The sequence below is a fragment of the Talpa europaea genome, assembly GCF_964194135.1.
Source record: "Talpa europaea genome assembly, chromosome: 12".
In the NCBI taxonomy this organism is placed as follows: domain Eukaryota; kingdom Metazoa; phylum Chordata; class Mammalia; order Eulipotyphla; family Talpidae; genus Talpa; species Talpa europaea.
In genome coordinates this window covers 48119907-48143788 of record NC_140079.1, presented here as the reverse complement: position 1 = coordinate 48143788, position 23882 = coordinate 48119907, and the positions used below count along the sequence as shown (strand labels likewise).

At 58.9% G+C, this 23882-nt stretch overlaps 2 protein-coding genes across 8 annotated transcripts in view; one reads left to right on the top strand and one right to left on the bottom strand.

Moving 5' to 3' along the window:
- Positions 1-3559: 3559 nt before the first annotated feature.
- Positions 3560-10958, top strand: COMP (cartilage oligomeric matrix protein; the record flags this gene model as incomplete). The annotated part of the gene is made up of 19 exons (XM_084249708.1): positions 3560-3638; positions 3892-3977; positions 4319-4370; positions 4766-4935; positions 5592-5729; positions 5976-6050; positions 6158-6316; positions 6402-6506; positions 6680-6787; positions 6953-7112; positions 7650-7768; positions 7955-8007; positions 8101-8282; positions 8390-8568; positions 8695-8743; positions 9045-9241; positions 9904-10076; positions 10474-10613; positions 10800-10958. The coding sequence occupies 19 exons, from the start codon at positions 3560-3562 to the stop codon at positions 10844-10846; spliced, it is 2271 nt and encodes a 756-aa protein (XP_084105834.1). The 3' UTR covers positions 10847-10958.
- Positions 10959-15937: 4979 nt separating this feature from the next.
- Positions 15938-23882, bottom strand: part of CRTC1 (CREB regulated transcription coactivator 1) — a gene marked incomplete at both ends in the record, with an annotated part of 60156 nt that continues 52211 nt past the window's right edge. For 3 of the 7 annotated variants that reach the window (XM_084251505.1, XM_084251506.1, XM_084251509.1), the window contains 5 exons: positions 15938-16149; positions 17325-17505; positions 18111-18197; positions 20978-21082; positions 23411-23719. In XM_084251505.1, coding sequence (XP_084107631.1) covers positions 15938-16149; positions 17325-17505; positions 18111-18197; positions 20978-21082; positions 23411-23719 — 894 coding nt within the window. The remainder of the gene's footprint in view (positions 16150-17324; positions 17506-18110; positions 18198-20977; positions 21083-23410; positions 23720-23882) is intronic. The other 4 variants (XM_084251508.1, XM_084251511.1, XM_084251507.1 and 1 more) reach the window with 2 other exon arrangements.

Genomic DNA, 23882 nt, shown 5'->3' with positions numbered 1-23882 from the left:
CAGGGGCCAAGTGGCCTCCCTGGCTGCCTTGATGAATTCCCCAGACCCTGGGCCTGTGGCTGGGCCCGCCCAGGGCAGGGCGGCTGCCTTCCCGACATACTTTCCCTCTGGATTCACGAAGGGAGGCGGCTGAGTGGGCTGGGGGCGCCCACATGTCTCCCAGCCTAATGGGGCTCTGCCAGGAATGGCCCTGGGGCCCATCACGCAGGCACCAGCCCCTCTGTCCAGTCTGGCAAGGCTCCTGGAGCTGCTGGGCCAGGCACAGTGGAAAGGGGGTGACAGCTCCAGCTCTGGCCAGGAGGTCCTAAGCAGTGGAGTTTTATGAACTCAGGGCGTGAGGGAGCATTCCTCATCTGGATTCTGTGGCTAAGGGCAGAGAGGGCTGGGAAGGAATTAGAGGGTCCTGCCTTCCCCAATTCTAATCCCATCTCTGTGACTTCAAGCTATTGCATCTCCTCTCTGAGGAAAATGTAAATAAGAGAAACTTGAGGTGTAAGTGACAATGTGGACGTTCCCTACTTATAACAAGGCTAACTCTGGAGGCAGACACTGGGCATGGGCTAGCTTGTTTAATCCCATCAACAATTATCCTGTCAGCAATTATCCCCCTCATTTGACAGGTGAGGAAATGGAAGTACAGAGAGATTGAGCCCTAGGTCACACAGCAAGGCTGGGCCTGGCTGACATTTGAACCCAGAGGGTGTGGCCCCAGTCTGTCCTCCTTTCTGCATAAAGTATAATGGTGGAGAGGTTACTGTTATTATGTGGTTACTGTTATTAATAGTAATGATGTTACATTAATTCTAAAGTTACTATTATCAATATTAATGAAGTTATATTAATTCTAAGGAATAATAACAATGAGTCAAGACACCCTGCGTCATGGGGAGACCTTGTCTGTCGTTTCCACCAGATTCACACACGTCACCCTCCCATTCTTCATTCAGAGTGTCAGCAGCAGCTTCTGTGGCTTCTCATAGTAGGTACGATGTTTGTGTTGTCAGCATCCACTTCGATGGGATTCTGGCAGCCAGTGGCTGGGAAACATGTTCCACGGCTCACCAAACCCTCCAATCTCCCCAATCTCCCTCTTTGCATCATCCCAGGCATCTGAGGACAACCCAGGCTGGGAGCAACAGAGCAAAACAGACACGCCCAGTGCCTGGGGTCAGGTCATCCCAACTTTCTCTGCCAGGAATACTCTACGAGGGTCCTAGGGGATGATCATACAGGCACCAGTCAGGGAGGACAGGGAAGGCTTCCTGGAGGAGAGGGGTGTTAGAGCCAGACTTTGAAAGATGGAGGAAAGCATTAAGAGGTGTCCAGGATAAGTGGGTACAAAGACCAGGAAGGCCATCGCCAGTGAGTTATTCTGTGATGTGGTAAGCATCGAAGGAGCCCACTGCTTGGAAGGGGGATTTCAGAGTTGGTGGGATCCAGGAGGCAGGGGAGCGTGCCCTTCTCAAGACCTCTATTATCTGATCTGCAAACTGGGGCCTCTGCCTTTTCTGGGCCCTCTGCCTGGAACACCCTTCCCCATATTTCCCCATGGCTCAGCCATGAACAAGGCCGATGATCCAAGTCACAGCCGTGTCCAGCCTGTGGCAGGGACCTGGCTTCCATGTGCCCTCTTTGCAGTTTCATGAGGCACACACTAGTCCACAGGTCCTGCCGGAGCTGTGGTTTTCCCAAGAATTTCAGCACCAGCCTGGAGCAGCCCCCAGGTATGCCAGATGCCAAGGAAAACAGGAGGTGAGCTCATGGGTCGGCTACAGGCAGCAAGCAAGGCAGGCACTGTTGGTTATAGGCTTCATTAGAAATGCCCATGCTGGAGCTGTCAGCTCCCACCAAATTTCTCCTGAGGTCCACCCTTCCTCACTCACCTTCTGTGGCTCCCCATTGCCTTCAGAAGACGGCCAAGCCTAGTACCACTGCAATCAGTGAGTCCCAAGATCTCTGCACCCTGATAACATCCCATCCAGAAAACCAGACTGATTTCTGCCTCAGGGCCTTTGCATATACTGTTCCTGTATCTGGAATGCCCTATTTCTTTGCTTGGCTCCTCATTTTACTGGTCCCAGCTTAGCGTTTCCTCCGCTTTTGGCAAGCCCTCCCACACTTCCCCTACCCAGCCTGGATCTGACACATCCTTAGGGCTCCAGCCACTGCCTGTGTGCCCCACCCCCAGTCTTGCCCCCTCTGGGTTATTATGTAGCTGCCTCCCCACTCACTTGGATTCTCTATGAGGGACCAGTCTGGCTTGTTCACTCTGTGCCCCCAGAGCCCTGCACTGTACATGAGCAAGTGCTCAGCATACTTTTGTGGCAAAGAAGAATGTGCCTGAATTTTCCTCATCCCTAGGCTCCACACACTTTCCCTTTGACACAACTGTCCACACCTTTCCCTGCACAGATCTGAGTTCTCCTTTTCCTTTAGGTTTCACTCCTTCCTTGGTGACTGCTCTGCAGCTTCCCAGAACAGACTGGGTAATGATTGTGCCCTGGCTTCACCCTGCTCTTCATAGTAGCCTTAGGTCAGTCAAGCCCCCTTTCTGAGCTTCAGTTTCCCCAGCTATAGAACAGGACCTTTGAGCACCAGCGCATGGGGTGGAGAAGATTAACTCCAGAAAGTCAACTCAAGAGGGCAACTGGGCTGAAAGGGACAACTTCTGCATAAGCAATTATTTTTATTTTTATTACAGACTGTCCCACAGCAGCTGGAGAGGAGTTCAGAAGGTATGGTCCTACAAACAGAAACCCCAGTGCCCCCTTCCCACCTTCTCCAGCTAGGGGTGTTCCAGCCCACTGTACGGATTGAGAAACTGAGGGTGATCCCACCCAGGGGAGACGCCCCAAGCCCAATCCACCAGCTAGAGACCCACAGGAAGGGAAGATCAGAAAGGCAGGGAGTCACTTGCAACTCTGGGGTGGGGGCCAGGGGCATGAGCAGGGAGACTGAGGGGGGTCCCTGATCTCACCTGACCACTCATTTTCTTATAATCACCACTGGCATCACGCCTATTACCTCCACTGTGCATGGGGTTGGGGGAGGGTGGGACCCGAAGGACCCAAAGCAGAGAGAACCTCATTTGCTGGGTTTTGAAGCAAGTGAGGAGGGAGTGGAGGCCAGCCACCCTGTCCTAAGACAGGGCTCGGGTTGGAGATGAGTCCTAACCTATAGCCACGGTGAATTTCCCGAGTGAGAGCTGAGGGAGTGGCTTGGGATCGCCTCTTTCCCAGCTGTGCCCAGGGTGACATAGAACAGGCCCTTAGCAAAAAAGTGCGTGAGAGGGTCGGACTTACTGGCTTAACTTTCTGCCCCCATCACCTCTGAACAGGCTTCCGAGACTCAGTTTCCCCACCGGGTCCCGGTTCAGCAGCGCGGGCGGGGCCTTGAACACAGAGGCCAGCACAGTCTGTTTACCTTGCGGCTGGACGCTGGGCAGGGCCGCGGTGGGCCGTCCTCGGAGCCAGAGCCGGCAGCACCGCTGGGATAAATAGGCCCCGCGGGCCTCGTGGGCGGCAGAGAGCAAGCAGCCGTCCAGCTCCGTGCCGCCGCCATGGTTCTCACCGTCGCCCGCGTTCTCCTGTTCACCCTGGCAGCCCTCGGCGCGTCAGGCCAGGGTCAGATGCCGCTGGGTAAGGCGCATCCTCCCACATGCCTTGTCCATCCTCCCCCTTCCGCCCCCCACACGCACGCACACACACCCGCAACCTGACAGGAGGACCCACTGAGGCCTGGGGGGCCTGAGGACCCCGGGATTATTCTCCGGGGAGTGCGGGGCAGAGGCCCAAGGAATGGGGTGGGCGTCGGGAGTCCCTGACCCTGCGTGAGGACGGGTGGTGGGGTCCTCCGTTCCGGACGCCCCACCAGCGCCCCCTGTCGACACAGGTGCAGATTTGGCCCCGCAGATGCTGCGCGAACTGCAAGAAACAAACGCGGCGCTGCAGGACGTGCGGGAGCTGCTGCGGCAGCAGGTGCGGGATGGGTGCAGGGGAAGGGGGCACGGAGGAGGGGGAGAGGGGCCTGACTGAAGGGAGCGGGTGTAGGAGAGAGCGGGGAGGGAGTCCTGGTACGTCTGGGGGATCAGGGCTGGTGGAAAAGGAAAAGGGGAAACAAGAAGAAAATGGGGACCCTAGAAAGAAGGGACTCTAGGGCTAGGGAATTCCGAGGGGACCTCAGGAATAAGGAAGTCCTTGGGGGGCATAAGTGGCTCTGGAGAAGGGGGAGGCGGACAGGGAGGGTGGGGAGTTGGTGAAGGGGAAATGGAGGGGGAGAGCCGTGGAGCCCACTGATCGCAGCCGACCTCCTGCCGCAGGTCAAGGAGATCACGTTCCTGAAAAACACGGTGATGGAGTGTGACGCGTGCGGTGAGCGCGGCCGGCGGCGGGGAGTGCGGGCCGGGAAGGACGGGGAGGCAGCGCGGGGAGACGGAGGCCGGGACGCGCGGACCCTGACGGAGACGGAGAGAGAGGCTGAGGAAAGGAGACAGACGAACAGAGAAGGGAAACAGACGGCAGGGTGGAAGGGGGGGACACACAAAACCCCGGGGGCCGTGGGAGCGCTGCCGGGAAGCGCAGGCGCGGAGAGCGAGGCAGAAACCCGGCGGGCCCAGAAGCGGGGAGCGGGCCCCGGGCGCGCGGGATGCGGCCCCGCGCCAGGCCACGCCCCAGGCCGGATCCCAGGTCCGCGTCTGGCTCCCGCGGGGCTCCGCCCCCGGGCGCGGCGCTGATCGGCCCCTCTCCCCCCGCCCCGCGACCCCAAGGGATGCAGCCAGCTCGCACCCCGGGTGTGAGCGTGCGGCCCCTGCCCCAGTGCGCGCCCGGTTCCTGCTTCCCCGGGGTGGCCTGCACCGAGACGACGAGCGGCGCGCGCTGCGGCCCCTGCCCCGCGGGCTACACCGGCAACGGCTCGCACTGCGCGGACGTCAACGAGGTGCGACCGCCCCCCACCGCCCCGACAATCCTCAACGCTTGCCCCCGCAACTTCCCACTTCCCTCACGACCTCCTCCTCCGCTGGGGGCGCTTTCCCGGAGGACCCCCTCGCCGCCGGGAGCGCACGTCCAGACGACCTTCCCACGGTGCACTTGCCCCATCACCCACCCTTACCATCAAGGGCACCTGACCCACCTACCCCCTCGATTACCCCTGGCACCGTTGACTCTCCTGCCGCTGAGAGTGGCTCACCCCAACGACCCCCCTCACCTCCGGGGATCACCAGTCCCAACAACCCTTCCAGCACCGCGGGGTGCCTGTCCCGACAAGCCCCCCGTCGCCGGGTATGCGGGCGCCGGAGACCACTTCCCCCCTCCGCTGGTGATGCCCGCCTTCACAATTCCTCCGCCCGCCCTTGAGCGTCCGGCCCAGCGGGTCCCTGGAACAGACCCCTCCAGGCATACCCCTCTCTCCGCCTGGTCGTGCCCCTGCCCCCGTCAAGACAAAGTAACGACTGACCCCTGGGATGATGGCTTCCACCCCACATGGCACGCCCCCACCAAGTGCTGGCTGATGGCCCAAGAAAACCCCTAAGGCTGCCTCTGGTGGAAACCCGACTCCACGATCCTCTCACTCTCCGGGACCCTTCCTCCTAGTGCAACGCCCACCCCTGCTTCCCTCGTGTCCGCTGCATCAACACCAGTCCTGGCTTCCGCTGCGAGGCTTGCCCGCCAGGGTACAGCGGGCCCCCCCACACGGGCGTAGGGCTGGCCTTTGCCAAGGCCAACAAACAGGTGAGAGCCTGCAGAGGGGCTGCGCGGGGCATTTTGTTCAGTAAACATGTCCCCCAGTCTCTCTTTCTGTCTAGTTCGGGCGGGGGAAGGTGGGCTGGGGGCCTGGTAATGGAGAGAGTCCGCGTCAGCGATGATGGGGTCGGCAGTGCGTGGAGGGGAAAAGTAGCGGGCGGAGAAGACCTGAACGGGTGGGAGGTTCGGAGGTGTCTGCGTCGGGGAGTGACCTCTGAGTTCCCGGCTTCCTAGGTCTGTACGGATATTAACGAATGTGAGACCGGACAGCACAACTGCGTTCCCAACTCCGTGTGCGTGAATACCCGGGTAAGGCCGGAGAGGAGCCGGGAGAGCGCGGTGAGCCGGAAGGCGCGCTGGGGAGGAGGCTGCAAGCGGCACGTGGCCCCGGCTGAGTGCGCGCCGCCCCGGCGCAGGGCTCCTTCCAGTGCGGCCCGTGCCAGCCCGGCTTCGTGGGCGACCAGACATCCGGCTGCCGTAGGCGAGCGCAGCGCTCCTGCCCCGACGGCGCGCCCAGCCCGTGCCACGAGAAGGCCGACTGCGTCCTGGAGCGCGATGGCTCCCGGTCGTGCGTGGTGCGTGCGAGTGGCCCTGGACGGGCGAGGGGAGGGCCTGCCCGACGCGACTGCGCCGGAGTGCCCACTCATTTCCCGCCCGCAGTGTGTGGTCGGCTGGGCGGGCAACGGCCTCCTCTGCGGCCGCGACACAGATTTGGACGGGTTCCCGGACGAGAAGCTGCGCTGCTCGGAGCGCCAGTGCCGGAAGGTGGGCGGGCCCGAATCGGCGGGGGCGGGGGGCGCGGGCGGGGCGGGCGGTGAGGGGCGTGGCCTGCCGGGGGGCGGCGCGTCGGGGGCGAGAAACGCGGCGTCGGCTGGGGCGGGGGACTCCGGTCGGGCGGGGCTCCCCGCGGCGCCCCTCACCTCTGCCCGGCCCCCCAGGACAACTGCATGACGGTGCCCAACTCAGGGCAGGAGGACGTGGATCGTGACGGCATCGGAGACGCCTGCGACCCGGACGCCGACGGCGATGGGATCCTCAACGAGGAGGTGGGGCCAACGGCGGTGCCTCGGCTCCCCTGGCGGGATGTGGCCTGAGAGGGGCCGTGACCTCCGAAGCTGGATTGGGGGGGTTTGGAGAAGAGACGGGTGGGACCGTGGGGATGTGCTGGCCTGGCCGGGGGTGACCTCTGCCCTCCCTTGGCCTGTGCCTAGGACAACTGCCCGCTGGTGCGGAACCCAGACCAGCGAAACTCAGATGGCGACAAGTGGGGAGATGCGTGCGACAACTGCCGGGCTCAGAAGAACGACGACCAGAAGGACACTGACCAGGATGGCCGGGGCGACGCCTGCGACGACGACATCGATGGCGACCGTGAGCGGGAGGGGCGGGGAGGAGGGCAAGGCAGGCACCTAGGGATGGGGTTGGTATGGGAGGAGGGGGACAAGCTCCTAGTGGGGGGTCAGGGGGCTGGGGTGAAAGTCAGAGGGGGTGAGCCCACCATGCGCCCGGACTACGGATTATATATGGGCAGGTAGAAAATTGCAAGCTGGGACCCCACATCCAGGTGAATAGGCAGGAAGAGTTGGAGGAAAGTAGGTGGGCTCTGTGTCAAGTGCCACAGGAAAGAAGAGCACAGAGACATGAGTCTGAGCCGGGTGGTACTGGGGACTAGGACTCAGAGTGGTGCGTTCCCAGGGCAAGGGGAGGGCTAGTTGAGCTGCCCTGTGAATGAGGGCCAGTCCCCCTAGCAGGCTATCTACTCCTGAAGACTCCAGAAACTGGAGTGCTGGTATTTAGTTTAACTTTGTAGCTGTTGAGAGCCAGGGGAGGGGGATGGATCAGAGTCTCCCCTAAAAGTCAGTTTGAGCCAGCTCCACTATGGGTCCTGTCCTTCCCCGCCCCCTGAAGGGATCCGGAATGCAGCAGACAACTGCCCCAGGGTGCCAAACTCAGACCAGAGGGACAGTGATGGCGATCGTGTAGGGGATGCCTGTGACAACTGTCCCCAGAGGAGCAACCCCGACCAGGTGAGGGCACTTCAGACATTAGCTGGGGCCAGACCCTGGGTTGCGTCCCTGACAGGATAACAGGACTATAGCCTGGTCCAAGCAGTCCTAGAGGGCCTTCCTTTGATCAGTAGAACCTTGACTCTGGGTGGGTGGAAGGCGTTTGAGTTCCTCTGCCCTGATCACGGACCCTGCACTGCCCCCCAGAGGGATGTGGACCACGACTTTGTGGGAGATGCTTGTGACAGCGACCAAGATCAGTAAGGAGGCCACCTGGGGTGGGTTTGGGGATCCCAGTGGGTGACCCATGACTAGTCCCCTGGGGATCTCATTATCTCATTCATCCACTCCAGGGATGGGGATGGGCACCAGGACTCGAGGGACAATTGCCCCACAGTGCCCAACAGCGCCCAGCAGGACTCAGACCACGATGGCCAGGGGGACGCCTGCGATGATGATGACGACAACGACAGGGTTCCAGACAGTCGGGACAATTGCCGTTTGGTGCCCAATCCCTACCAGGAGGACTCAGACAGTACGTCTGGGGGCGGGTCCTGCAGAGGAGACAGGGCCAGTGGCAGGTGGGGTGGGGCTGGTCCCAGGGCAGGACCTCACCGCGGGTGGCCGTCCACTTTCCCTCAGGGGACGGCGTAGGTGACGCGTGCCAGGGCGACTTTGATGCAGACAAGGTGGTGGACAAGATCGATGTGTGTCCAGAGAACGCCGAAGTCACCCTAACCGACTTCCGGGCCTTCCAGACTGTTGTGCTGGACCCAGAGGGCGATGCACAGATAGACCCCAACTGGGTGGTGCTCAACCAGGTGAGGGCGGTATTTAGGTGGGAGGTGGGGCGAGCCCAGGACCCCCACAACGATTCCTAAGGGGGGAGTGAGGAGTCGAGGACCCCCACAGCCGTTCTGAGGCCATGCTTCCTTTGACCCCATCAGGGAATGGAGATTGTGCAGACGATGAATAGCGATCCTGGTCTGGCTGTGGGTGAGAACATGCAAAGGGGCGAGGCTTTGCAGACAAGTAACTCGGGGGCGGCACCGCCCGGGGGCGGGGCCGGGGCGGGCCTGGAAGCAGGAAAGACGGAACCTAATTGGGTGTGGGCGTAGAGGCTGGGTCGTTCTGGACTCTTGAGGGCGGGGCTCAAGGCACTCGGGGACTCAGGGGCGTGGCCGTATCGGGCCTCAAGCTGGGAATGGCAGGAACAGATCTGGGTCGTGGCCTCTGGAGGATAAAGGTCCCGGTGCGGGCCAGGGCCCCGTGGGACCTAGGGTCCTTCTCTCCCTAGGTTACACGGCCTTCAATGGCGTGGACTTCGAGGGCACATTCCATGTGAATACGGTCACGGATGATGACTACGCGGGTTTCATCTTTGGCTACCAAGACAGTTCCAGCTTCTACGTGGTCATGTGGAAGCAGATGGAGCAGACCTACTGGCAGGCCAACCCCTTCCGCGCGGTGGCTGAGCCCGGCATCCAGCTCAAGGTGTTCAGGGGCACTACCTGACCTCTCTTTCCCTGGACCCTCTAAGAGGTTCCAATCTCTTCCATGGACCACAAAGCCCTTACAGTCCCCGGTTCCTCAGCATCATGCTGTGGACCTCAAAGTCTACCCACCCACCCCTAATTCTCCTGGACTTCCCTGGTCCCAAATCTACCTGGTCCCACAGGTCCTCAAACATCTCCCAAAGTCACTCAATTTTCCTTTGGGTTCCCAAAATTTCTCAGAGCTCTAAATTCTCCCTTAGGCTCCAGACCTCCCTGCAAGCCCTTTAGACCAGTGTATCACTGAAAATTCCTCAAATCTTCCAGACCGAATTTATCCCAGATACACCCAAACTTTGTATAGGTTACTAAATCCTCCTCCAAGACCTCCCTAATCCTTCAGACTGCAGACCTGCCCATGAACTTCCAAATCCTTCCATGAGCACCAAATCACCACACTCCCCACCCCCAAACACACACACAACCCACCTGCAGACCTCCACGGAGTCCATAAGAAGGCTTCCTTGTGGAACTCCCATCAGGGTTTCCCAGGGACTCCCTGCCACACCCCACGACCTGCAGCCCCCTGCCTGTCATGCCAAGTCTTTTGCACTGTGTGGTCTGCGTGATCTCTGATACCTTTCCCGTCCCTGGATGTGACAGGCTGTGAAGTCCTCCACAGGCCCTGGGGAGCAGCTTCGGAATGCCCTGTGGCACACAGGGGACACATCATCACAGGTTCGACTGCTGTGGAAGGACCCCCGCAACGTGGGCTGGAAGGACAAGACATCCTACCGCTGGTTCCTGCAGCACAGGCCCCAAGTGGGCTACATCAGGTGGACACCTCTATCCCTGGACCAGGGGACAGGCCCCGTTTGGGAGACTGGGTTTCCCTATATGTAGAATAGGAATGACAAAGGCAGTTAGAAAAAAAATCCATGCCTCCCTAGCATACAGCAGGTCCGGAGCTGGAAGGCAGGGTCGTACCTACTCTCTGTTCCTTAATCTGCACGGCCAGGATGTCCATAAGCTCTGCTCAGTGCTGCTGCGTGCAACACTCTCGATGCCCATCCTCTCACACAGAGAGACTGAGGCTCTGGCCAGGGAGCACCCCTCTGCTCTGAGTGGCCCAGCAGAGGGAAAAGTGGCCACCACTCCCAGAGAGCAGGGTGGACTCAGGCTCTGAGAGAGAGGGTCTGGCCTGGGCTCACCTCACAGTCCCCTTCCCTGCAGGGTGCGGTTCTATGAGGGCCCCGAGCTGGTGGCTGACAGCAACGTAGTCCTGGACACAACCATGCGGGGTGGCCGCCTGGGGGTCTTCTGCTTCTCACAGGAGAATATTATCTGGGCCAACCTGCGCTACCGCTGCAATGGTGAGGGGGAACTCTGTTGGGGGTAGAGAGACATAGCACCCCTCACCCAAGCACCCTGAATTACCCAGCCCTGGTCCCTCCCACCTGCCTGCCCATCCTGCCCCTCTCCCACCTCATTACCTCCCTCACAACAGCTTGCCCCACTCACTCCCCCATACCCTTTCACCAACCTCCCTCTCTTCACAGACACTATCCCTGAGGACTATGAGACCCAGCAGCGGCTGCGGTCCTAGAGACGTGAGGGGGCCCATTGGATGCTGGCCGAGGGTTCTGCACCAGCCTGGAAAGGCAGCCAATCTGGGGTGCAAGGAGAGGGGCTCAGAGAGAATGAAATAAAGTATGTTTGGTGGGGTACCGGCTGTGATCCCTGCTCTGAGGAGATGGTGGGGGCTCGGGCCTCTGAGGGAGGAGGGGCAGGCCCAAGACCTCAAAACCAGGCCTCAGAAAGTGAGGACCTGCACTGTCCTCCACTTGGCAGACTGGGCACAGTGGGGTTTGCTACAGCATCCCACCCAGTTGTGGTCAGGGGCCTGCATACCTGCATTCCTGAGCTTGGGCCGAAGACACTGGTGGGGCTGGGGGAGATCCCTCACTCTCCAGGATTGAATAGCTGCATGAAGGTACCACATCTGCTTGTCAGAGTTCTTGTGTGTGTGTGCTGGGGGGCAATCTATAAGAGGGCACAGCTCCCTCCTGGTGCCCCCTGATCCCCATGTTTCATCCCAGTTGGTAGGGAGAAAAAAGGGAGTAGGAGGCAGAGACAAAAACATTGGATTTTTTTATTACGTTTCATTACAAAGGATGCAAAGGTACAAAGACAAAAGCGTCCACGTCAGAGAGGATGGGCAGGGGCCGGCCGAGAGGGCCCTGAGCTGCCCGCCCCCGCCCGCCGAGGGCGCCACACAAACGGTCCACGGGACATCCACAGCAGTGTACATGCTGGGGTTGGGGGGGGGGGTGGGCAGAGCCAGCCTGGGGACAGGGACACAGGCAGGGCAGGGCTTGGACCGGTGGGTTTGCATATATCGGTGGTGCCACCAAGTCCCTCAAGGGCAGTTTCCTTGGGGTTAGGGGGCAGAACACGGCGGGGCCAGCGACCTTGGCTACCTACATCTCCCTCCCAGGGTCTGATGATGAAAGCCACAGCTGTGACCCCTTGTCCCCAGTGGACAAGGAGTCAGAGTGATACACTGGGCTGGGCAAGGATTGCCCCCAAATTCCAGAAGCAGAACCCCATGAGATGGGGGCAACTCCCCGCCCACATATGCCACGTGTCCCCGGCTCCTTTGGACAAGGTATTTGGCTCACCAGGAGGGCAGCAAGTGAAAGGAGCCATGTGGAGCCAGCAACACCCTGACATCTGGTCCCTGCCACCCTTCCTGGGAAGATCCTGGGGCCCCAAGACCTGCAGATATGAGTCAATGACAAGAGGGAAACTGAGGCCCAGGTCACAAGGTTCCAAAATGAACAGAAGAAACAGACCAGCTGCCCACTCACCCAGGCCAGTCTCCCCCAGTGAACCAGGCCATACAGGGAAGGCTCTGGTGGCCTTGGAGGGGACCTAATACCCTTGACCTTGTGGCTTACATTCCATTACCCATGCTGAGTGCCCAGGGCCTCTGATTATGACTCCATCAGAACCCAGAGAGGGTGACAGGTGTTGCTCATTGGCCTGGGGTGGGGGAGTTTAGGGCCCCTGGCAGAGTCCCCCAATACCACCAGACCTTCTTTGGAAATACAGAAAACTCAGAATTCAGTTGAGGGTGCAGGGTGGATGAATGTTTGGCTCTAAACCAGCTCAAGTTTGGAGGTGGGGAGGTCTGGGGAGAGGAACACTTTCGCATGCCCAGCCCCCAAACGGCCTCATGCCTACTACCATCCACCTGATCACAAACAGCCAGTCCCTGGCATACAGCCCCCAAACCCAGCACACATTGCTGGTAGGACAGATGGACTTGGGGTCTCTAGCCCTCCACACAGAGGTCTCGGAGTGTGACAAAAGCCATCCTCCTCCCCTGCCCACTCTAACACATGGGCCGCAAGATGGGATCCCTGGCTCAGTGTCCTCCCAGGCACTTGACTGCCTGAAGAAGTCAGGCCAACACCAGAAACCCCCTTCTCAGGCAGGAAAATCCACAATTACATGTGAGCCGAGACTGCAGCGGACGCCAGCATCCAAGGAGGGCCAGCCCCAAGCGTACCTGCTGGGTCAGCAGGGGGTCTGTGGGTAGCGTCCTGGGGACAGGACCATGGACATACTAGTCTGCCCTCACCCTCAGGTATGGCCCTAGGAAGGCCCTGTGGACCATTGATGGGGGTAGGGGCTGAACCACCACAAAGGCCCTCATGCTGTGAACTGTCCCCACAGAGGAGCCTGGTCAGTTTCTGGATGCTGATGGCTGCAGGACCCCAAATTTTACTAAAGGGTTGACCTGCCCCCAAGCCTTCCAGTGAGGGTGTCAGGGTCACCTGCCCCAAAGTGTTGGTGGGGAATCGAGTGCAAGGAGAGCAGGGCGGGGCCACAGAATGCCCTAAAAAGCACTGTAAGGATGGAGGTTGGCCTGGGTGTCCAGTTGGACCATGATCCCAGTGAGAACCCCCCCATCTCCCCACATCAACCCTGAGCGCTGTTGGGGGGGGGGTCAGGGGCACAAACCCTCCACTCCGGAGGACAATGAGGGAGGGCTGACCCCAGGCTCCACTCTCAGTCCTCAAGCCTTGAGGCAGAACATACTCTCTGCCCTAGGGGCTCAGAGGACAAAGGTAAACCAAGGTAGCAGGGACCAGCTGGGCAACTTATATGCTCTGAAGAAAGATTTGCACAGCTGATGGATCCCAGCCAAAGCCAGAAGCACTCCCACTGGAGATTGGGGGTTGGGGACAGCCTGGTCCGTCCCTGACCTCACATGGGCCAAGCATCCAGGCCTATCCCAAGCGAGCAAGCGAGCGAGCGAGCTAGGACATAGGCGGCGGGTCTATATACACAACTTGGGGCCCCGGCCGCCCCTCACAGCGCAGCTTGCCCGAAATCACAGTATTTCACACACAAGTCAAAGGGCTGAGTCCCTTAGGCTGTCTTCTTTCAGAAAGTCTTGGCAATTCAAAAATGTTTAGTAGAGAAGTGATATTTAAGAAAAAAAAAATTCCCTGTTGCAGACCCCAGAGACCTGCCCAGGGCCATGTGCTAACAGGAGGGGAGGGGCCCCTTTGGGATACAGGGATGCCAGGCTGCTGGCTTCTGGCTAGGCCCCTCCCTGGGAACTCTCTGTACCTACTGAGAGACTGTCATGTTAATGCAATATCATGGAGCTCCTGGAGAGGGAAACAGCCCCCCGGCCTGTCTGCACAGAGAACTGGCAGGGTTGGGGGGGATGGCTGGGAAGTGTGGGCTGACCAGGCTCCCACTCAAGTTCCCAACACTTGTTTGAAAGTTTGCATCCAGGAAGGTTGCTTATAATTTTATTAAGGCCATTTTTTAAAAAAAGTTCTACATACAAGTCTAATGGTAATCAAACTCTTCTATGTACATGTAGTTTTCTTTAAAAAAAAAAAAAGTCCTCACTCTTTGCCCCTGGTCCCTGCCAGGTAAGAAAATGGGCCCTCAACCTGGATGGACCAACATGGTGTCCCCCAGCCCAGACGGCGATGGGGGCTGAGGGACCGAGGAGGGGTCTTCTCATGTAGGTGGCCGCCTGGCCATGTGCTAACAGCCTGGCCGAACATCAACAGGGACGGTCTTGGGATCAAATGCAGCTCCCAGACAGAGGCACGGCTCCCAAGACCCCAGCAGAGGCGGTGACTGAGAGACCACAGAGAAATGCACCAAGCGCAGGTGCCAGCCCGACCGGCAGGCAGGTTGAAACGGAGGTTCCTATTCCAAAGCAGCCGGCAGAAAACAAAGCTGCCCCCTGCAGGGCCTGGGGCACAAGGATGGCCCCTACATGATGGCAGACAACAGTCACCTAGGCCTCCTGGGGGTGAAAAGCACCTGGAAACCCGCCACAAAAAATGCAGGTTGCTCTTTCCCTCATATCAGTCCTGCCAGGAGGAGCCAACGGAGGGGTGATGAAGGGGACAAATCCCGGTTCTCGGGGCAGGCATGATGGGACAGCCTTGCCTCTGGGGTGCCACAAGGCAGAGAGGCCGTACCCTGAAGGCTGGAGATCAGTCAGGAGGGCCAGGGAGAGTAAGGTCTTGGCAAGACCCTTAATAAAAGCCATGGCTCCTTCCTGGAAGCTGTTACGTGGCCGGTGAGGAGGCATCTCTGGCCAGTCCAACCTTCTGTCCATTCCAGCCTAGCCCAACCCGCAGGCCTTTCTGTTCTAAGGTAACTTGGAGCAAAACTAAGAACGCTGAATTCACGGCTCAGACCCGGATGGGTAGCAAACAGCTTCCAGTTAGCTTAAAAAATATATAACGTAGGATTTCCAGAATAAAAACATGCTCTCAGGCAAGTATTGGCTTGAAGGATTCAGCTACTTGTCTACAACCGAAATGTCAATACAAACCAAAAGAAACAAACATAAAAGAACACAACAAAAAGCCCTGGCCACCCCCCACCCCCTTTCCTTAAATAACAGTTAAGGGGACCACAGTACAGAGAAGGGAAGGCGGCAACAGAATCATAAAACCCCCCAAAAGAACCCCTGCCTTCACGTGCGGCCCCAGCAGGCCCTTCAGCTGGCTGGGATGTTCCCAGAAAAGCGGCCGTGAGGGACGTGTTTGGGTGCGCAAGGGGTGGCTGCGCGTGTACAGCCCAGGGCCGGGTGAGCTGCTGGCATGCTCCTTCACGCCTTCGCCCTCTGCCTCCAGGGCGGGTTCTACATCACGTGTGTGCTCAGAAATATAAAAGACAGCAGTCAAAATAGTGTTTATTTTGCTTGGTGTCACCCCCTATCGCAGGCGCCTTCTCCCTTCGGCAGGGTGGGGCTGGCTCTCCACCTAACCACAGGCTGGGGAAGGGGAGGACGGGCGGGGTCTGGGACGAAGGAAGGCAGTGACAGCTGACAACAGTCGGAAAATGCACCTCCGCCAGCGGCGGCACGGCTCACGCACCCCTGTCCCACACACGTTCCGCATCTCACGGGGGACAACTTGTGGCCCAGGCAAGGGCAACAGCGAGCAGGGAGGATCCACGGGGGCGACGCGCAGCCTCACGCAGGAGGCGGACGACCGGGGGTGGGCAGGTGGGGGCGCTTGGCAGCATTGCAAGCTCAGAATGACAAGCGCGGCCGTGTGCAGGGACGGAGCAGCCGTCCCGGGGAGACACCGTCGGGACCACTGACCGGCGGGGTGGCAGAGTGCCTGGCGGGGCAGCGTGCTGCTCACAGCCGATCCATCCGGAAGGTGTCCTCAGTGGCCGGGTCAGCCAGGACCATGTCAGGGTCGTTGAGCATGTGCAGCCCATCCAGGGTGAGGGGGTCGATCTTGAGTTCGTCCAAGGGGAAGTGGTTGTCCGAGTCGAAGCTGACATCACCGACCCCGGCCAGTGAACTGGTCAGTTCTTTAGAGAGGCTGGGAGGAGACTCTCCTGTCACTGGAGGGGAAGAGGGCACAGGTGAGTGGCAAAAGGCTCAGGTGTGCCCGAGTGCCCTGCCCTCATGACCCCTATCAAGACCAGACCAGGGCCACCTACCTAGGGGGTTTGTGCCACAGGGGCCCGTGGAGATGTCTGGGGGTATTTTTAGTTGTCATGATGGGTTAGGGTATTAAAGACTTCAGGTGGATGCTGCTGTCTCCCACAGTGCACAGAATGGCACCATCCCAGAGAACAAGTCAGTGCCAGAGCGTCAGGGAGAGCCGAGGTCAGAGAGCCCTGGGCTGGGGGCTGCGATCATAGATGGCAGGTGACGAGGTGGGAGCAAGGGCCTCCCAGCTCTGCCAGTTGCTCACTCTGTCACCGAGAAGCAGGCAGAGATGGGCTCCATGGATTGGAGGGAAGTTCCTCCTGAGGCTCAAGTTCAAACCTGAGTTAGCTCCTCTACTGAGCCTTGGTTTTCTAATCTGGGAAATGGGTATGAAAGTCCTTTTCTCTTTGGGTTGTAGGAGGCATCATAAGGGCCTGCCTTTTCTCATGCTGAGGCTTCCATCTCTGTAGGGCGCTGCCCCAGACCGCTGCCCACTCCTTCAGAGCCCAGGCCTTGGGGAGCTCTTGGCGTGAACCCCCATCCTGGAGATGAGTGGTGGCGGTATCACCCTAAATCCCATGATAGACCTAGGTTAGAAGGAATTTGCCTCCTCCTTCTGAGGCATTGGAAGGTCTGTGGGCCGCTCAGGCTGCTCAGGGACATTTGTCACAGTGTATGGAGCTGTTACATGTCTGTTGGCTACACAGGATAAGCCTGATAAGCAGGTTCCCAGCTCCCAGCGCCTGTGTCCCCAGCACACAGTTAACGGGGTCCAGGACTGCGTGACTGAGCGGCTCCTCCTGCTCTCTCTCTGAGCTTGGGCATGGAACACCTGGTTCAAGGTCCAGTGTTCGTCCCCTGAAGCATAAGGCAGCTGGGCAATGAGTTAGGGTTCGGCGGGTATCTGGTTTCCTTGGGCCTGAACAGAGGACAAGGACACCTCAGCCCCATCACCACTTACCTTGTGGGGCCAGGGCTCTACCTTCCCAGGCCTAAGGCCATTCACTGCTGTCAGGCCTGGGTTGTGGAGAGGGGGCCCACAGCAGCCACAACCCGCCGCTTAGCACACATGCCAGTGTCTCACCTGTGAGGATAATGTTGGGGATGCTGCTGTGGCTTGGGTAGCCAAGCGGCTGCGTGTCCGGCAGGCTCCCATGGCTACCTGTGAGGCCCATCATGGCTGCCTGTGAGTAGTTGAGTGTCGAGCCCGGGCTGTACAGGCTACTGGAGCTGATGGCGTTCTCCATCATGTTGAACTGCTCCAGCTGGGAGGTAAGCACACATGCCTGAGACCTGTCTGCTGAATCTGCCCCTGCCCAGCTTCCTGGGGCTCCTGGCTGCTGCTGGCCTCCAGCCACCAGATCCTCCTCTACAAGACACTGAGCGCCAGTGCTCAGGTGCCCCTGGGGTTGCTGGGCAATAGTCCCTTTGCCTCGGATCACCCTCTTGCCCTCTTCAAAGCTGCCCAAACTTGGTCACCCCAGGGCTTGCTGGATGAATGGACAAATGGGTGAATGGGTGGGCGAGTCATGAGCTCCAGGCAGCACCAAACCCTCCCAAACCCGCAGGTCCCTGACCCCGGCCTCCACGCAAAGCCAGCACAACCTCCCAGCAGACCCACGTGCACAGCCCATATAAGGTGCCACTGTGACAGCCATCACCTGTCCTTACCAGGTTCACCGCCCACCCTTCCCCTGCCCTCAGCCCAGTTCTGTGAGCTGGGCACAGATGCCAGGGGAGGCCCAGGCAAGCCACTCCTTCCAGGGCATGGGGCTTCCACAGCCTGGATATCTGGGAGTTGCCGAGAAGCAAAGCTCAAGCCTGAGGATGAGCAGTGTCCTGGCGAGCGTCTTCGGCGGCGCCCGCTCACCTGGTGGGACAGAGCATTGGCCTGCCTGGCCGCCATCTGCTGCTCATAGTACGAGTCCCCAAACACGCCGCCCAGGGTGGAGGAGTGCTGCAGACAGAAGAGAAGCCTGCTGTGGTCAGGATCCCCAAGACCAGGCTGGAAGGGGAGACCCTCTCAGGGCTGCAGGAAGAACCCACAAGCTCTGGGATAGAGGTATGCATCCCCCAATCTCAGAATGACTGCTTTTCCCCCACCGCCTGTTCCTGGGGAGGACCATGTACCCCAGCATCCTTCAGAGTGCCAGTCCATCTCCTTTATAGTCCAGGTGTGAATGACCCACTTTCCTGTCAAACAGAAGTTAGGGGGACACACAGGAAAGTCTCCTGTCCATTGTCTCGATGTGGTTGCCTGCCTGCAAGACCCCAGGGTCCAAGGTGGGCAGGGAGCTCCATATCTGCATGCCCAAGGTCGGTGGGGCAGAGTAAGGGTCCATGATAGGGGTGGAGATGCTGGAGGCTCTGCCTGTTTCTGCTATCCCACTGGGGAGATGGCAGAATGGGGCCTGGCAGGACGTGTGATGGGAGGGCCCTGACAAGTGGCACCTGAGGTTACAGGCCTGGGGAGACACATTACTGGCCTGAACCCTGTGGAGCCCCAAGGCTGGGTGCTCTGGCCTGTCTCCTCTGTGAGACACAATGGCTCGTGGGAGCTCCTGCAGCCATTCCCAGGAAATCCCAGTGCATGTCCAAAACCCAGGACCTCCTCCCTTTGGGTTCCCTGTTGTAGGAAGGCCCCACATGCTCTGACAATCAAACTTGAGTCTCGGGCCTCCCTCTCACAGAACCTGACTACAAACCCAGCAGCCCTTCTGGGTGATTAGTGGTTTAACAGTAGAAATGGACAGATTCCACCCCAGTGGGCAGGGCAGACCCTGGGGACAGAAATTTCTTACAGACCAGGGACATGTGATACTATCTTTACTCTAAAAACTGCCACTGTAGCGTGGGCAGTGCCTGGGTTTACCCACAAGGATGGAGGCAAGTGAGTGCATTTCACCCTGGCTGCTATGGACCTCAGCCAAGGCCAGAGCAGGTCTGTTCTGGGGCTCCTGATCCAGTCCATGACCTTGGCCCCCAAGAGGCCCAGCACAGACAGCAGATGCCAGGTTCATATTTCTTTAGTAAGGCTGCCAGGAGGGTTTGCTGGAAAGGCTCAGAAAGGAAGAAGTGAGGTTGTATACAGACCCCAATCCTGGTTGTCCAAAGGCCCAAGGTACAGTGGAACAGAAGAGATGTCTACTCAAGGCTAGGTGGGAGGGGTGGCAGTCCTGAGCAACCAGGGGACATACTGGCAGGGCCAGGGAGGCCTGTGGGGTCCATGAACAGTCATCCCTGCATGAAAGTCCTGAAAGTCAGTTCCTACAAGGCCCTAACCCTCATCTAGTTAGGGTCAGACAGCAACAGCCTGAGTGAGCTGTCTCCCTCCCACACCAGCACGAAATAGATGGACAGACACACGTACACAGGCTTGAGACAGCAACACACTCTGTTCAGGATGGACCAACCCACCCTGGTTCAGGCAAATCTCTCCTGGAGAAATCCGCTCAATCCTTAATCCTGGTCCCATGTTCCAAAGAAGAAGAGAATGGCCTCAGGCAGTGCTGTCCACTTGGGACAGGTTCAGTCTGCCCGGACTGCTTTTCCTAGCCCCCATCCCAAGGCACTATATGACAAGACCAGACACTTCTTAGGAACTATGAAAATCTCAGAGCCAGAGTAATGGACCAAATGTGAAGGCATCTGGCTGAGCTGACCACCGAAGCTCCCTGCCGCTGTGCCAGCCTGCCTCCTGGGCAGGGGCTGCTCGCCCATGTTGCTGGCAGGACCATGGTGGAAGAGACGGCCTGGGAGAGTCCTGAGAACAACTGCGGGGGTGTGGGGAGGGTTTCTACTTGGGATACACATTCAAGACCTCTGTAGACAGGGACAATGAGGCATGTCCCCCTGGACAAGGGAGTCTGGTGTCATTCCTGAGAGTCCTGCCTGGAAGGATGGCTCCTCCACTGATCCATTTTGGAAGGAAAATCCCATTATGCCCTGGTTTGAGGACAAAGCTTCCAGGCCTTGGGCGTTCAGTGGCTCTGAGGGCTTTCTCAGCTTGGTGACTGTGGGATGGGGTGGTGGGGTCCCAGAGAGGATCTGCTGCAAGAGTGAGTTTAGCTGGACAGGGTCCTTCTCTCCTGAAAGAAGGTTCTGAATGGAATGCACTTATGGGCCTGGCTGAGGGGAGTCTGAGGAAACTGGACAAGTGTGTTCATGTGTGGGTGTCAGAGATCAAGGTCCCATCATGCTGTTTATGGGGAAAACCCTTTTCTGATGGACATGGTTAAGCCCTGCCTGTGGCCTGTCTGTGGATGTAGATAAGGATCCCTGGAGGCCATATTACACCCAAAGAAGCTTCCTGGGCCACAGGCCCGGTGGATGAGGGACATACCTTCTGAGGGGGCAGCAGGAAAAGAATGGAGCTGAGAGACTGGAGCCCTCACCATGGGCCAGCCTTCACCTCAGTATGCCCCAAAGCAGTGCACCTCACCACCCCCAGGAGCCTCCAGAGTAACAGACTGAATGTGGCAACAGACAGGGGTAGGGGACACTGCTGAGCTGCACACCGGGCATCCCAGACACTGGTTGGGAAGCCCACCCCCACTCCCATCACCAGCCTCCACCCTGGCCAGTGCCTGGCAGAGCACAGAGGCACAGAAACCGGCAACTCAGGGTCCTGGGACAGCACCTTCTCCTCTTGCCCCATGGAATGGACGAGATGGGATGGATGAGGTGTGTGGCACAAGGGGTATAAAAGTCGATGGAGGGGGAAGGCGCATCCCTTACTTGCGGGGAGCTCCCAGGGGAGAATCCTTGATTGGAGACGGGAGAGGTGGGAGACTGGTTGGCTGGGGAGCCAGCACTCGTGCGGTACTGCTGCAGAGCTGGGGCCTACGGCAACAGAGAGTCAGGACACAGGCAGGGTCCCCCTTCCCTGCTGAGCCCACCACCCTGGCCCACAGCCCACCATGCCCCTGCTCTTCAGATAAGCAGGGTCCCTGAGTCCTCCCAGAGCCCAGGGCTTTGGTACTCTACCCCAGGTTAGGGGCACGATCAGAAAACTTGAATCCAGTCCCACAGAACAGCTGTGAGTGCTGGGGAAGGGGAGGGGATCTGCCTGAGTCAGCAGACCTGTGTCTGAGCCTATACACATGCACACCCGCTCACACATATGTACATACCCCAGCCACACACGCATGCCCACACATGAACTCACATATGCACACAAGGCACATCCCTACATGCACACTCCACACACAGCCACACACCGACACGTGTGCAGATGTGCACATGCACGAAACCCACACGTGTACACACCCTCACACACCTGAACACACACCACCCACCTACATGCATGTGCATCCATGTATACGCACACTGTGTGCAGCCACACGTGTGCAAAACCATACATGTGCACTCACAACATGTGCATATAACCCAAGTACGCACATAACTCAAGTACACACAAATCACACACAGCTGCATTCGACCATATGCACACACGACCTTATGTGCATTTGGCATTATGCACACCCACCCACATACATGTGCACATGGCCTCGGATATGCACATGTATACCTTACAAATTTGGGCAGGAAAGGCCCAGGGTGGGCAGGTGGATACTGTCTTCTACTCCCTACTCTCACTTCCCCTCACCTCTGAGTCTAAACACTAATACATGTCGCCCACCTCAAGCACAGTAGGTGACTGTGAAGGCCAGCTGGGCACAACAAGGTTGCTAGTGCTGCCAGAAACCTCCGAGAGAGGCAATCACTTCTCTGCTTGGAGGGGAAAGGGCCTGGGTTTCTCACCAAATCCCATGGGCGCAGGACTTGGAATTATACCCTGCTCTTGGAATTATGCCCTACTGTCTCCTTGAAGAGCTGCCTGACCTGTCTAAGCCTGTTCACTGAGGCCCCTCCCAAGTGCACCACCTCTCCCATTCCCTTAGTGACCTGTCTTGAGTGATGTAGATAGGCACTGAGCTGTGTGGAGCAAGGGTCTCACTTGAGAGGAAGTGGGGGTCAGTGGTACCAGCATGGTCACATAGCAGTGACCAGCTCAGCCTTTCCAGAATTAGAAAGAAAGTGACCAGGGACATTCCCACCTGGGTGGCTCACAGATGCCATGAGAGCCCATCTCCTATGGCAGCCAGCAACCGGTAGGGGGTGCCCTCTTTCCCTGGAGGGTTGGGGAGGGGCGGTCTGCGCACCCAGCCAGCGAATTACTTGCCACTAGCATCAGTGCAGCTCTGTCCACTGTTGGAGGGCACCAGAGAACTGGGTGCCCCAAGGAGGCACGCCACCCCTGTCAGAGCTGCTACCACGCAAACTGTGTTTCTGCCAGAAAAAAGGCTTGGGTGCTTTTACATTTGAGGGGGCCCCTGGGGCCTGCCCTCTCAGGAGTCCCAGCAGCTTGGAAAGGCAAGCCTCTACCTGTTGCAGCACCCCCTGCCACATCCAGCTTTACAGAGGATGGGGGGAGGAGGGTGGCAGACAGCTGTCAGCAGAGCACAGGACTTTCTGCTGGCATTGTCCTGGGGCTGGCAACGAAGGGCTGAGAGCAGAGGCTTGCTGTGTCCAAACATGGGCCCCTAATCAACTGGATGTGGCCAAAGGTAGCTGTAACCACCCGCCAGGGGAATCTGCCTGAGCAGTTAGGAGGGTTTGAGAGTATGGCAGCCAAAACCTACTACTCATTACCCTGAGCCTAGTCCTAGGCAGTGTGCTCCAAGGTCTGAGCCCAGGCCCTGGCCTGAGGTGCAGTGTTGTGTGACCCTCCACGTCATGCTGCTGGCTTCATCCACTGCCCCTCTGAGTTCAACTGTGCCCCAGAATCTGTTCCCCAGACCCTGACAGCTCCCTGCTCTCCTAGCCTCCAAGGAAACCCCTTTCAGATAGCAAAAGTTGAGGAAGGGGCAGCAGGGGCAGGAAAGAGACCCAACTGGGGTGAAATCTGCTTGGGCATCAGCCTCTCAGTCTGTGCATGGGTGACAATCTTGGGTTGAAGATTTGAGGGAAACCCCCATTGAGGTCCTCTCCCAAGCAGTGTTTGCTTCGGCACCAACCCCTGGTCAAGTGGGCATTGAATTTGAGCTTTGAGGCAAGGTAGAGCTCTGACCATCCTCCAAGTGGGCCCAATGGGGCCTCCACAAGACCCCAGGGTCCTCTTACACAAGCCCCCCAATAGGGCCCTTCAGGACCCCATCCTGAGCTTACCGAGGTGATGTCGATCCCCATCTGTGGCTGGCCTGGGTTCTCTGGGGGTGACTGGGGGAGAGAGGGCGGTACCGTGACCACAAGCGGGGGTAGCTGGGGCCCCCGTGTCAGGCTGGCACTCGGCATCAGGGGGCCACCCGGGGGGAGCCCCACGGGCACCTGTGGGGGAGGTGGGGGTGGCTGCTGCTGGGATGCGGGTGGTGGTGGCGGTGGGGGCTGGGGTTGCGGTGGTGGCTGCTGGGAGCCCGCCTGGGTGAAGAAGGCGTAGGGCAGCTGCTGCTCCAGAGACAGGGCATCCATGGCCACGGCCTGTGGGGAAAGGAGGGTGTTGGGTAGGGGGGGCATGGCAGGTCAGGCTGCAGCTGGGTAGGGCCTCGATGGCTAACCCAGTCGGTGCATCTGATACCCAATGAGCCTGCCTTCACCCCTGCCACACGCAGAACTGCAGGCACCACCCTCCATACTCGCTGTG